General features: G+C 36.3%; 1 protein-coding gene across 2 annotated transcripts in view; it reads right to left on the bottom strand.

Moving 5' to 3' along the window:
* Positions 1-14,578, bottom strand: part of LOC129887421 (double-stranded RNA-binding protein 1-like) — a 32,540-nt gene extending 17,962 nt beyond the window's left edge. The window contains exons 1-4 of one of the 2 annotated variants that reach the window (XM_055962520.1): positions 14,151-14,578; positions 5,306-5,443; positions 1,588-1,823; positions 981-1,197 (exon numbers count right to left, since the gene is read on the bottom strand). In XM_055962520.1, the coding sequence (XP_055818495.1) occupies positions 981-1,197; positions 1,588-1,823; positions 5,306-5,443; positions 14,151-14,427 (868 nt within the window). In that variant the 5' untranslated portion in view covers positions 14,428-14,578. The remainder of the gene's footprint in view (positions 1-980; positions 1,198-1,587; positions 1,824-5,305; positions 5,444-14,150) is intronic. The other variant, XM_055962519.1, reaches the window with a different exon arrangement.
* Positions 14,579-15,305: the final 727 nt, after the last annotated feature.

Here is a 15,305-nt window from a genome sequence, read left to right as displayed (position 1 = left end):
CTTTTTTCATTGGTAGTTATTTTGCTTATATTTCACAGTCTAATACCCTTGGACCATGGGTCGTGGACTCTAGCTCCATAGATCATATTTCTAGTGATAAATCACCTTTGTCAAATATTATTTATTAACAGTATCCTCCCATCGTTACTTCAGCCAATGGAATCCAAACAAAAGCAAGAAGTGCTGGACAAGCTAATCCCTTATCCTTTGTCACTCTAAACATTGTTCTTTATGTCCCTAGTTGTCCATTTGATCTTGTATTTGTCTGTCGTTTGACATGTGCCCTAAACAGTGCCATAATATTTCTTGATGATTCTTTTGTTATGCAGGACCGCAGTACAGGACAGGCGATTAGCACAGGACTTGAATCACAAGGCCTCTACTACCTTACCTCTCGTAATTCCTCCGTAGCATGTCAAGTTACAATCCTCCAAACTAAAATATAGCATTGCTACATGGCCTTACATTAGCAAAAAGTAAAAATATTAAGCAAATAATTGTGGAAACCGATTCTCAAGTATTACTTAACACCTTATATAGCAATAGCCTCATATACTCACAAGCAGCAAATGTTTATAAGTGAACCAATAAGATACTGGAAATACTGTTAGCCCTACACAACATTTCAGTTACAAATGGATCTTAATATACTCCATAGGAAATTAGAAAGTCGCGAAAGCACCTAGGTGCCCTAGGTGCAGATGTAGCTTCTTGAACTATTTATTGTACCTTGATTTTTGTTTAACCAGCTGTAATGAAACTACAACAGGATTGATGTGCAAAGTTTTCCTTGTTCTTTAGTTTATTAATTTCATCAGCTGGGAACACCATGTCCTCCTGTTTAGTTTTATATTGTCTTTTAAAAAGATCATTTTTCTAATCTGAAATAAAATTCCATGTAATTCTTGTACCCCAATCAAAGTAATCATTTTTAATTCAGAAAACTTGAAATTATGATACTAAGTGTATATCCTCCTTACGTTTCACAAGGGCATTGTAAGCAACCTTTGCAGCATTCATCTCTGCTTGCTTCTTGGTTTTAGCTTCTTGTCCTTGAAAAGTCCCATCTCCAACTTCCACTATTGAGCGGAATACTGGTGCATGAGGTGGGCCAGTTCTGGCTGTATCATAAGCTGGAAAAAGTAAACCCTCTTTTTGAGCCAGTTCTTGCAGAAGTGTCTTGTATAAACCTTCATCCTGATGTTATCTAAAAATAATTAAATAAATACACAGAAGAACAAAGAGATGTACTCACATGAATGATCTCTCAGCACCAAAGTAAAACTAAGACTGTTTAAATATTCCCTCCTTCCCGTTTTTACTTGATGGTGTTTGAATGGGACACGGAGTTAAATGTGCTAAATTGACTTCAGATTATATTAGTGATAGAAGAAGTAAATATTAAAACAGTGGATGAAAAGTCAATTTGATAGAGAAAATACCACATCGAAGTTCAAAAATTTGGGTAGTTGAAAAAATTTGAGTTTTTAAAGTTTGGAAGTAGTATAGAAATAGAATGGATCAAACATTCTGGGACGTCCAAAAAGAAAAGAGTATTATATCAACAGGAACGAAGGGAGGACTAACCTCCTGAATGTCATTAAGTGCTAATGACTCAAAAGCAACCTTTGCAGCTGCATGTTCAGCTTCCTTCAATGTAGAGAAGAACTCCTGAGTTTCATAAGTTACCCCGTCAACAGTCACTTTTGACCTAAAACGACGGGTGTGAGGAGGGCCATCAAGTTCAGAAGAATACACGGGTAAAGTGAGATTTTGCTTCTGGGCATAGTGTTGTAATCGATTCTTGTACAAATGAAGCATGCCTGCAACATGGACAAAATTGTAAAGAATCAGAAACTTGTCTTGAAAGGATTAGCTGATTAGAAAGATCTAGAAGTCAGTAATATGAACTTAAAAGGCATTCACACACTCTTGAAGCTTTGTCTAGAAATGAGGTATCCAAAACAAATGAAATACTTCAACAATTTCGCACATTGCGTCCAAGCATATCAATTACTGTTTTTCTGCGATAAGGTCAAAGCATCTTTCTTATAATTGTATCCTTATACGGAACTGCTTCGATAGTAATTTTCTTTTATGAATTTGAAGCTCTAGAGATTCACGGAATTCAATCACTGCTAAATTCTGCCCGCAGTTGAGATTCTTTTCATAGTGGCTTGCTTTACTTCGTTGGTAGCTAGAAAAGCTTCTTTAATCCAAAAAATTTGTAAAGGGACTTTCAGATGAGTTTTGTTACCTTTGTTATACTGAAGCAGAATCTAACAGCCACTTATTTTTGCTCTGGACTCACTGTTCTGCTATGGCAACAATTCCTGGACATGGTTGGACTCAGATGGGCTATGCCTAGTTCTACAACTGATACTTTGAGGTGCTGGATAGAAATGGTGGAAGATGATCCTAGCTTGTATATGGTGGACCTAATGGACAGAAAGGAATGGCAGGTGTTTTGAAGGAAGATACAGCTCAATTCAGAAGAACAAGATGAGCTGCTTACTGTTATTTCATTATTGGTGTAAAGGAAGTTATGTGCAGGATGCTAACTCACTTGTGGGGTTACACTGGGTATCTTGTTGTGCAGGATGCTAACTCTTTAGACATCATAGAATCCTTGTAAGACGGACAAGGATATATTTAGCTTTTTGGAATCCGTAAATTGTACCAACACAACCTTTGTGCTGTTGATTAGTACAACGTTACCTTTCTCAAAATATAGATTCCCCCAACATGCCAACTCTCATTTTTAAAAGAAGATGAATTATAATAAGTGTAAAGTGAGTAGTTAAGTTCGCCAAGAAGAACAAAATATCCTATAAAGCACAGAAGGAACATCTGAAGGGAACTGCTAAAAGGCCTCATCTAAGATCCACTAAAGCTATTGTTTAAAAATAATGGACTAGCACAGAGAGAAACCCAGAACACTATTGTACTGGATAGGAAGGTCCAACCATCAACCATGTACTGATATACATTTAAAAAGTTATACTGGTCTAGTTGACAGATGGGTTGAACCTTCTACTAATCTGAAGTAGACGTAAGCGACATTTCCACAATTCTTTTCATGGTTTAGGCCGTAAATCTCAAATCTCAACTGCTTACAGGTGCTTTATCCAAGGTACCGATGAAGTAATCTCATCAAATCCAGAAGGAAAAAGATCCATTTACCATGTGTTCCAATTATCTGAAAGAAGTTATACTTTCACTCCAATTATAGATATATGCTCTTCTTCTCAGAGAGATTACGTCAGTTTTGAAGGGGTATGTATTCAGCTTGAAGATTTTTAAGAATGAGGTGAAATGATATACAACTGCCACACCAATAATAAACAAAAGCAATATGAAACAGAGATAAAAAAAGAGAAAATAGATAAAAAGATCAAATAATAAACAATTTTTATGCCATGAGAGATAAGCTTAGAACCAATACTACTGTAACACCCGGTATCTCCATGCCAAAGAACGACTAGTCGATGCAGATGAATTTGTTCAACCTCGGGAGGATAAGATGGTAAGTGGCTAAATATATGAAGGAACCAATAAATGAAGGTATTTGAAGGGTTAAAATAAGATAAGAGGTCAAGGGGAATCTTGGCACAAAAGTTCAAGTTGAAGGTTACATTGCGGTCAATTGTTTCAGATGATCTCGTACCAGGTTTGAATTTAAACGAGTGTATCTCCCAATCTACAAGGAATTAGAGGGTGTTTTACCTATCAAATTAAAGTTCTATGAGTCTACTTTCCAGCACATCAAACCATTTGTCAATCCAAGTTCGGAGAAAAAAGTTAAGATCTTTCTACTGAAGGACTGTGGAGCAGTCCGCTGAGTAGACATGCAACCACATTTGCCCATATGTGAAGGGCATATGTGACTGCAAGTTGGTCACATCTGACCCATAATTTACAGTCCTGTTTTTAAGCACAGTATAGATGTGACCGCAATTCCAAGGCTAGGGTTCTTCAAGTTATGTGGGAACTTCATCCATGGACCTCTTTTCATCTATGGAGTCCCAAAGAATCTTCAGTTCTTTTTTATGATTTCTTCCAAAACCTTATGATTATGCATTGGGTTCAATCAATTATGGTTTTATTTATTCTCATTGATCTTATTATGCATGATTTGATCTTAATTGCATGTTTGCAAGAATTTTCTCATGAACCCACACATTAACAACAACTATAACAAACCTCTCGCACCTCCTCATTGGTGCATTCACACATCTCCTCTTCACATGTCCAAACTATCACAGTCTCGCTTTTCTCATCTAATCCACCATAGAGGTCACTCCCATCTTATTTCAAATATCCTCATTTATAATATTATCGCTCCTAGTATGACCATACATCCACCTCAGCATCCTCATCTCCGTGACATGTATTTACTGAACATGAGAGTTTTTGACTGGTCAGTACTCTGCCCCATATAAAAATGTCGGTCTAACCACCACTCTATAGAACTTACCTTTGAGTTTCGGTGATACCTTCTTATCACACAAGACTACGAGGCAAGCCTCCACTTCATTCACGCCACACCAATATGATGTGTGTTATCCTCATCGATGTCCCCACTCCCTTAAATTATAGACCCAAGGTACTTGAATATGTCTCTCTTGAGGATATTTTATCTGCCAAGCCTCACTTCCTCATGCATCGCCTCACTTAATTTACACTCCACATACTTTGCTTTGGTCCTGCTAAACCTGAACCCTATAGTCTCCAAAGTTTGTCTCCACACCTCTAGCTTAGAATTAACTCCATTGCGCGTCTCATCAATCAGTACTATGTCATCCGCAAACAACATACACCAAGGCACCTCATCTTGAAAGCCTCACGTTAATTCATCCATCACAAAGGCACATAGAAATGGACTAAGAGTTGATCCCTGATGTAACCCCATCTCTACAAGGAAGTACTCCGAGTCTCCTCCCACCGTTCTTACCCGCGTTTTAGCTCCTTCATACATGTCATTGATCGCCCTAACATATGGCACCAATATACCTCTTGCCTCCGGGCATCGCCACAAGACTTCCCTCGAGACTTTATCATAGGCCTTCTCAAGGTCACTGAATAGCATATATAAGTCTCTTTTCTTTTCCTGATACTTCTCCAAATAAACACACTCCTTCTCATACATAAGATGTAAATGTTTTCTGGACTTCCCAAACTCCTTACAGATTTAAGGGTCTAGAAATCCTACTTCTTGTACATATTAGTGCATTCTTGGTGCTTAGCAATAAAATCCACATTCTATCAAAAAATAAATTGAAAACAAGATGAATGTCATTCTAACCTTTAGAGGTATTAGTGTCCACACCAGCCAATGCAGTTCCATTGACACGAGAAAGTTGTCCAATGTTATTCTGTCTTTGCTGAAAAATATCCATATTTGGAGATCTATCACCCACCTTACTCTTTGATGTTGAAGCACCTGCACAACTAAGTGAAATGTAACAATATCAAGGAAATTTTCCAAACACCCCAATAAGTAACCCCATTAAATCAAAATAACTATTTTATTGTTCTTTTTCCAGTTTTGCCTGTAAACTTGATCATTGAGGATAGAGACGCAGCACATCATTTGACTAAAAACGGTTAGACAAGCAGCAAAAACGAATAAACAACAAAAGTAAAATTATAAGAAATCATGTTCACATTTAGTTAATTCAATCTATTCTTTGGTAAAGGAAAAGTTGTTATGAACATATCAAAAAGAAATTGGAAATGTGTCCCCCTTTTCAAACAAAGTAATGTGACTAGGAGGTCGAGGGTTCAAGCAGTGAAAATAAGCTCTTGAAAAAATGCAAGGTAGGGATATAGATGATATCATCTGATCCTTCCCTAGCCCTTTTACTGCACCGGTCTACATGTGTTTTTTTTACAATGTATCAAACCAGTTAGGTAAACAACTTATCCCTCGGATATCCCTATTTCCTTTTGGCGATCAACTTAACCATATTCCAAACAAAAATTGAGATAACAATAACTACACCTCAATCCCAAACAAGTCGAGGTTGTCTATATGAATCTTCACTTCACCATTTAAGCTATATTCATGTCATCATCATACCAAATTAAAAAAATTGAAAAATTAGCAATATCTATAATACTATTAAAAGTACTCTAACAACACTAAGAGCCCATTTGGGTCAGCTGAATTTAAGTAATTATTAAGTAATAAGAGCTTAAAAGCAATTTCTAAGTGTTGGAGCTGAAAAGAAGCAATTGATGTGTTTGGTAAAGAAGGGCTGAAAAGCTCTTTTCTTCTTAATTGACTGAAATACCCTTAAATTTGTTTAAAGTAAAAATAAGCTTGTTATTTCAACTCTTTTAACTTTTAACTCAAAATAAATTAATTTGTCTCTCAATTCACTTCTAAGTTATAAATTGCTTTGATAAGATTACTATGAATAAATATAAATTATTTTATTTAAATAAATTTTATGTTATAATTTGACTTAAGTAAATAAAAAAATATACTCCAATACTACAAAAAAATCACATATAAATTAAAGTTATTCTCTTGAGAAAATCTCCTAAAGAAAGACTCTCGGAGAAATATGACTCAAGAATTCTAAATTAAAAGTCCTACGTAGGGTTTCTATGAGGGGAGGGTATTTTGGGGTTTATAAAATATTTAAGGGATAAGTAATTCTTTTGGTCAAACTAGAAAAGTTGTTTAAGTAAAAAAGTACTAATAAGTTCGAGGGTGACCAACTTACAACTTTTAGCTTATTTTGGCTTAAGAACATTTTAAATGTAAAGCAAACACCAAATTAAGTTAAAAAGTGCTTAAAAGCAGGTTTGACCAACTTTTAATCCCTCCCAAATAACCTTTAAATTCCCCACTAGTGAGCATCATCTATATGGATGTTGCTCATCTATATGGATGTTTTTCCTTCATTGTTTCCTATTTTTAGCTAAGTCTACATTGATCTCCGGAAATTTTAGGTCTTTTGAAACAACGTACTTAATGTGATTTTAGGTCTACCTCATCCCTTTAACTTTTTCACTCACCAGAGTTATCATGTCTATGGATCGGCGCATCTATAGGTCGATACAAGATATGACCAAGTGACCTTCAAGCGAATGTGGTCATTTTAATCAACTCTAATCTTGTATGACCGCAGCTCCATCTTAGAGACCCCCATCTCTGCAACACTCATCTTGTGGATTGTTGGATATAAGTGGCCAACATTCACTACCATATAATATTGCAAGTCTTATAATTGTTCGATGAAACCGTGCTATCTTTACATACATGACCATTTAGATATCCTCCCTACCAATATTTGTGGACTCCTAGAATTCCTTGAATCAAAGTGTCCATATCCTTCCAAAACTTGGCTTTAGCTTCTGCATCTAATCTTATTTGCAGAGTACATGCACTAATAACTTCGATTATCTCCTTTCTCATACAAGTCTTGATGCAATAATCACATCCCAAACTCATTTTACCTCTACAACCATATCTTTAGGTCTTGGTTCGACAACAATTCTCACACCATTCCTATTTTTATCTATCCCACAATACCATAACCATTTCTTACCAGGTAACTACTACTAATGTAAAAAAGACCAAAACTAAGGTGCTGTCATTATAGTCCAAAAAGAAAGAATGATAAAAGAAAAGGAGAACCCTAACTATCGATACAAAAGCTTCTATGAGCTACAATAAGGATTCAGCATCACTAACCAGCTCCAATTGACACCAAAATGACAACACCATGATGCAATCAGATCTAACTTTTAAAACAGAATTTTCTTGTCCTCCAAAACATCTTATATTTCTCTCTTTCCAGATACACCACCATATACTGTACAGACAGGCATGGTGTCCCAAGTCTTTTTCAGGTTCTTAGACAATCCTTTCCTGTTCCAGCATGACAGAAATTCAGCAGCTGTTCTTGGCATGCTCCATCTCATACCCAAAAAAATCAAGGGATATCTGTTAGATCAAAGAAGTTGTAGGGCAATGTAGAAAAAGTTGGTCGACTGATTTAGCTTCTTTTCAACACATGTAGCATTTATGTGTTACGTGTATTCCTCTTCTTTGCAGATTATCTTGAGTCAAGCATGCTTCTTTCGTAATCAAACACATAACTTTTGTTAGTGCTTTACTTTTCCTTATCTTCTTAGATGGACCATAAAAAATCTGATTAGAACCTGTAACTTGTGAGCAGCATATCATGAATGGACTATGAATGAACCATTACCCTGTCCCCTCCACTACACTTGACTATTATTGTCGTTCAAACAAGAAAAAGAGGAAAGAAGTCTGAAAATTTTTGCAAAGTCTTCTTTTCTGAGATAAGGGTAATTTTGTATTCACAAAAATTCATCATCCAAAAAATGATTAGATGTTCACTTACAACCCACACTGGGCAAGACAAAAACCATCCAGACTAGTCTATAGACTTTACAGTTCCCCTATGAAATCAACTAACATGTCTAGATCCCCACCATATCTTGTTTACACTTTACACCAAAAATAAAGAAGGATGATGCAGTTCATTTTGATTTTCCTGATGTTGTTACTTTTGCCTTCAAAATATCTTGCATTTCTTTCTTTCCATAGATTCCACCAAATATAGGCTGGGGTCCACCTCCACCAGTTTTCCTCTGAATGTCTTCTTCCAATTTGTTTCCCAGTTGTTCAGCATTTCCAAAGTAGTCTTGGGCACTATCCAGCTCAATACTAGCATACACAAGAACATGTTCCACATATTTGCAATTATTTTACAGTGAAAGAAAAGATGATCATTAAATTCTACTTGTCACACAAAAAACACCTTGAGCAATCTGTAAACCTCTTTGATGTAAAATTTCATGGGTTAAACAAGCTTTTCTGATCACCCACCAAGCAAAACAGGAAACGTTTAGGGGAGTTTTGACCTTCTAGATGTTTCCAGGGCCAAGTTATTGTGAAAAACTGCTAAATAACAAAAAGTAACTTTCTCTCCCAGGCACGAATCCCAAGAGTGACATAGGCCTACTCTAAACAACCCTTTCCGGTGGTCCTTCCGATCACCGGGATCCAAATCCCCCAACTTTTCTTTTCCTCTCTTTTTTTCTTTCCCCTCCCTCACCTTTATTCCTCTATCCAGCTCTGATGGAGGACTGTATTTACTTTACGATAGGATTCAAATCTTTTGACCTCAAGAGAATCAAAGGAACGACGGGCGAGTGGTATGAATGGACTGAAAGAACAAAAATACCATCACAAGAACTTCCTTCAGCAGGAAATCTATGATCTGGATCATCCAGGTCATGAAGGAAGCCTCAAGGACAATTAGCAACGTGGTTAGGAGGTGGAAGAAAGTAGAATCGCTCTCGGAAATCTACTGTGCCAGGAACTTCAACAAATATGGAAGATACATCAGTTTGATAAATATCAGGGGTAAAAGGAGAGCTGTTATCATCATTCCGGAGCTGACGTTCAATTCAATATGGGACATTATAGCAGACAAAATGGGGAGATTTCTTTCTAGTCACAAAAGGGAGGAGAATAATATAAAACAGAGACAAGTGGATAGTAATATTCCTTTTGCTGAGGCGGTGAAGAGCATTAAATGGTCAAAAGGAAAGGGGATGGAGTTAATGCTCAACCAACATTAATGAAGAATGCTGAAACTATTAACATTAATGACTCCTTGTATACCCAAAATGAAATTCTACAGAGAAGTTTGGTGGGGAATTTTGAAGAAAGGAAAATGACGACACCAACTATGTCGGAGGTACGGAATGGGCAAGCAAGCAAGTAGTGGAGGCAAAACCACGGTCTGAAAATTAATGAGATGGGAACTGGGAAATTCTTGTTCAATGTTAGAATAGGAATAGGAACAAAAATAGTATATACAATCTTACTTAGAATAGGAATAGGAATAGGATATAGAATCCTACTTGGAAAAGGATTATAATGTAGTATCTATAAATAGGGTCTCAATGCAATAATGTAGATACACAATTCAATAATATTTTTCCTCCTATATTTCTCACATGGCATCAAAGTCTTTACAATATTGGTAGAGAATAAAAAAGCTAAAGCTGCCAACGGGCGGCTATTACCAAATATGCCGCCCATTTAGCTAATGGTTATGTTAACAAAAGTAGAGCTAATGTCCATCAGTGTTTGGATAGCACCGTCATCATTCAGGTGATTACTTTCTCCTATCCAATTTGCATAGCACCGTTCCATCTTTCTAGTGACCACTTTCACATATCTGGTTTGTGTAGCACTATGCTATCTTTTCGATGACTATTTTCTTATATCTAATTTGTTAGCACCGTGACATCTTTACGATGACTACTTTCTCATAACTAATTTGTGGAACACCGTACCATCTTTTCGGTAACTACTTTTTCATATCTAATTTGTGCAACATCGTGTCATTTTTTCGGTGACTACTTTCTCATGTTTGATTTGCGTAGGGTCGTACCATCGTTCCAACTCTACCCATATAATTTCTCTTTTTCAGTAGGGTCGTGTCATCAATCAACCCTACCCATATAATTTTCTTTCTCAGTAGGATCGTGCCATCATTCCGACCCTACCTATATAATTTTGGAAAAACTACACAAAATAGACCAAAGGAGTAAACTATTTACTTAAACTGGACCTACCCAACTAATTTACCCTGATTGGACCAAAGGCCCAAAGTAATTACAGCACTGCCCCGGCCCTTTTTCGCGTGACCAGGGTCATTTTTGTCTTCGCGTGACCTTCATGATACAGTCAGAGTATATATATACTATGATGGTATCAAGAAATAATTGAGCAGTGTTTTTACTATAGTGTTTTTTCTTTCATGATACTATTAGAGTATATATATACTCTGATAGTATCAAGAAATAATTGGACAGTTTATCTAGTGATTAGTTGTGTTTTGCTCCTTGATAACAGCACAGTATATATATACTTTGAAGGTATCAAGGACAGCTAAACATTTTCACTGCAGTGTTATTCAGACTTTGATACCTTCATGATACTGTCAGAGTATATATATACTATGATAGTATCAAGAAATAATTTAGTAGTGTTTTTCACTGCAGTGTTTTTTCCTTCATGATAGTATCAGAGTATATATATACTCTGATGGTATCAAGAAGTAATTGAGCAGTGTCTTTCATTGCAGTGTTTTTTCCTTGATGACGTGCGCGAACTAGTTGATTTTCCTTAATGACGCGCGCGAACTCCTTTTTGGGGCATGAAAGTAATGGGGTATCCAATGGTAAATAGTTTTTCTTTTTGGGGTATAATAATAATTATCCCTATAATTTTATGTCTCAGATTGAGACCACTTTCAGACATCAAATCTAATTAATCCAGCCCATGAGCATATTCCAGCCAGTTTTATGGTAACTCTTTTGTTTAAGATCTACTCATCTCTTGATTTTGAGACTATCCATATATTTTACACAGGATTTCGAGCACTTTCCAGTGACCATTCTAATGTTTCCGACAACTCTGAGTTTTCCTGTAGTGTTTTCTTCAGTTACAGATTTACTTTTGCTAAAAAAAGGGTATACTAAGATATTTGGGCTGGATTACAGTGATACACCCTCTCTCATGGCTAAAATAGCACATGTCAGCTTTGTTCTATCTATGGTTGTTGTTAGCCATTAGCCATTTAATCAGTTGGATATTAAGAATGTTTTTGTCTACGGTGATCTAGAGGAAGAAGTATATATGGAGCAACCACCTGATTTTGTTGCTCAGGGGAGTCTGGTTACCTTGTATGTCGATTGTGTAAGTCACTTTATGGTCTGAAAGAGTCTTCTCAAGCTTGATTTGAGAAGTACAACACAGTAATTCAGGAATTTGGCATGACTCGTAGTGGGGGTGGTCACTCCGTGTTTTATTGATATTCTGCATCAAATCTAGTATTTCATGAGAAGACTAAGGACATTGAGATTGATTGTCAATTTTGTGAAGTCAAATGATCAACTTGCAGATATCTTCACCAAACCTCTCACCGGTCCTCGTATTAATTACATCTTTTTTTTATAAAGGTAAATTTGTATTCACACCAAAAAAAAACTCGTCAGGAAAGACTGATGAGGTGGGATTTACAACTCCCTGGGGGATCATGGAAACCAAAATCTTTACAGTTGTCCTATGAAGTCCACTTGACTTTCTACCTCCCCCACCATGTCCTGTTTACACCAAAAATACAGCAGACTCAAGCTCTTCATTTTGATCTTCTGAATGCTACTAGCTTGCCCATCATGGGATCTTTCATTCCTTTCCTTCCACAGTGCCCACCAGATGCAAGTTGGAATACATTTCCACCAGTCCTCTATTGATCTTCTACTTCTGCTCAATCCTTCCCATTGTTTCAGCATGTCCAAAGAGGTTTTGGGCATTACCCAGCTAGCTCCAAGTATACATAAGAACGTGTCCCGCAGATTTCAGATGTTTTGCAGTGTAGAAATAAGTGGTTGTTGCCCTCTGCCTCTTTTTCACACATATAACACCTTGAGCAAATCCCTATGTTGTAACACTTCATGGGTTAGACATGCTATTTTGGTCACCAACCATGAGAAACATGACACCTTATGGGGGATATTGAACTTCCAGATTAGCTTCCATGGTTACTCCATTCTCATTGTCTGGTTAGAGTTCATATTCCAGTAACATGATTTCACAGTGAAGCTCCCTTTGCTATGTAACTTCCATATTGGACTATCAGGTCCCTCTGAAACACCTGGGAATAAAGATTACACTGTGGGAAGACTCTCTATTACACTTCGTTTGACAACAAAGATTAGCTGCCAGGTTCTGTCTCTTTTGCAGTTCATTGACTAGAAGTTTATAACCCATGTTACCTATTTCTCTAGCCTTTTTCCCTGTCCATTTAATTTCCTGTAGGCATGCAATATCAACTCTCCTTCTTTGTAGGGTATCCACTAATTCCATCGCTTCCCTGTCAAAGTGTCTATGTTTTAGCTACCTACCCAGATCCAACTATCATGGACTAGTTTTTTTACCCTCATCCTCCATGATGCGAGAAACCATTCTTATTTTTCACCGCATCGGACATGAATAAATTCCTCAATGGATAACAATAATTAGAGATGTAGAAACTACATGATGTTATAAATTTAAAGATTTCCATTTCAAAATATCAGTATGGTACCAAATACTTTATGGTCAAAGTTCATTTGGTTAATATGCGAAAGCAAAAAATGAAAAGAAAAAGAAAAAACTTGGTAACAGGAGTAATCATTATCACAAAGAAATAAACCCCAATCAACATATTCAAACCTTGTCAAATAATAACATAATAAAATAAACAAAGATACTCCATCTCACCCAACTTACTATTTGTCCAATGAGTTTGGTTATTATTTGTTGTTTCTTATACTTCGATTATCGTATTATCTTGTTGTGATTACTGTTCAAGATGATTTGTCATGTTGTCTATAGTATTTTTTTCATAACTTCTTCACTTCTGTAATTTCTATTTTCCATACTGCTTTGGACTATTTCTTTTTCTTGAGTTGTAGCCTCTTTACCTTCAAGGTAAGGTCTACATACCTCCTACCCTCCCCATATCTCACTTTGTAGGATTATACCGGATATGTTGTTGTTGTTTGTTGTCATTTCACCCAACTTAGTATCCTATTTCTATATCTGGGATTGTCCCAAAATTATGTCCACGTTTTTCTCTACTTGAGCTCCTCAGCTCCTTAGTTGTTTGGAAAAGGAAGGTCCGACTTTTTCCCATGTAGATATTTCCTACACAATTCAAATTGTTTTTCAATATTGGTTTACTTATGAGACCCACCTTCTGACTAAAAGGTTCTATTTTTCAAAATGTTACTTTACTTGCACTTTTGAACTCAACCAGTTTAAATAGAGTAAGTAAATTGTGGAATTTTTATCTTACGCACATCCCCAAATAAAATGAGAGGTCTATATTGGGAAATAAAAAGTTCTCGTATTAAACTTGACGTTCAATAAGTTGAAAACAAAGTACAATAACTTGTGCATGAAGTACAACGGCAAACAACACACAAAGTTTATCAGAGAAGTTCAAAACCCAAAAAAATTGTAGCAAACCAGTGATAGACATAACAAAGGGGATTATAAGACACTTTTCAAATCCATATGATAGAATCATTAAGGAACTAACCAGAAGAAGTCGGTAATACAGCAGGTGAAGGAAGGTTGTGGGGTGAGAAGAGGATGGATTGGGGAACAGTGAAATGGTCATAGGCGATATGGGCAGCATGATTTTGGGCTTCTTTGGAAGAACGGCATTGGTCCTTGGGCGACTCAAAGGAGACTCCATTCACTATAACAGTGGCTGTGAAACAAGGGTTGTGATCAGGACCGTCTTTCTCTGTCGCGTACTCTGGCAAATTCCATGCGAACTGGTGGCAAAGCTCTTGTAGCTTCGTTTTGTACATTCTTTGTGAGTTTAGAGTAAAGAGAAAAAATGAGGGAAAGGTCTGAAGCGCTCTTATTAGAATGTGCCTGCTTCAGGGGTACTTTTGGGAGAGAAATGTTTTCTTTGTTCCCTTGATTTTGTTCGACTTTAATTTGAGAGATAATGAGACAAGAAGCTCAAATACACTCATTTCATACACGAAAACAGGTTGTTCACGTGAATTTTATTTTTTGGAAATTCTAGAACAATCCACAATTGCTACAATCTCTATCATAGCTGTTGCCATTCTGGTAAACACTTTGTGGTGATCATCGCACTTACTAATGTGGCATACATATAATATATATAATTCAAAAATATAGAGAGGCTTTATTATTCTCTTTTTTAATTAAAAAAATTAATTAAAAGTCAAATGTAACTAAAGTTCACACTAGCATTTCTTCCACCCCTCTTCCACACCAAAGTTTCTCTCCAATCTCACAACATAACCCTTTGTTAAGGTTTTGTTAGCATTTTTTTACTAATTAAATTTCGATTTGGAATTAGCTAGGACTTCGTTTGCTTGGAATTTGCTAGGACTTCGTTTGTCGTCATATTTTGCTCATCTTGTTAAGCATCGTCTTCAAAAGTTAGTATCTTCTTCTATTTAGATTTGTTAGAATTTTGATTTGAATTTTATGAGGCTTCAATTTGGGTCTTCAAAGGGGTAGTATCTTCTTCGATTTGGATTTGCTTGTGCTTCGATTTGAATTTGCTTAAGCTTTTTCTGCAACAGTCAATGATAGTATTCACATTTCTTGTATTAGGATTTCCAAACCTTAGCACTTAGTAGTATTCACATTTCTTGGACTTTGTTTGAAAAGGGTTTTATTAGAAAGGTAAACGATGAAGATTTAG

This window comes from Solanum dulcamara, chromosome 4 (assembly GCF_947179165.1).
Source record: "Solanum dulcamara chromosome 4, daSolDulc1.2, whole genome shotgun sequence".
Taxonomy (NCBI): domain Eukaryota; kingdom Viridiplantae; phylum Streptophyta; class Magnoliopsida; order Solanales; family Solanaceae; genus Solanum; species Solanum dulcamara.
This window is presented reverse-complemented; position numbering and strand designations above follow the sequence as displayed.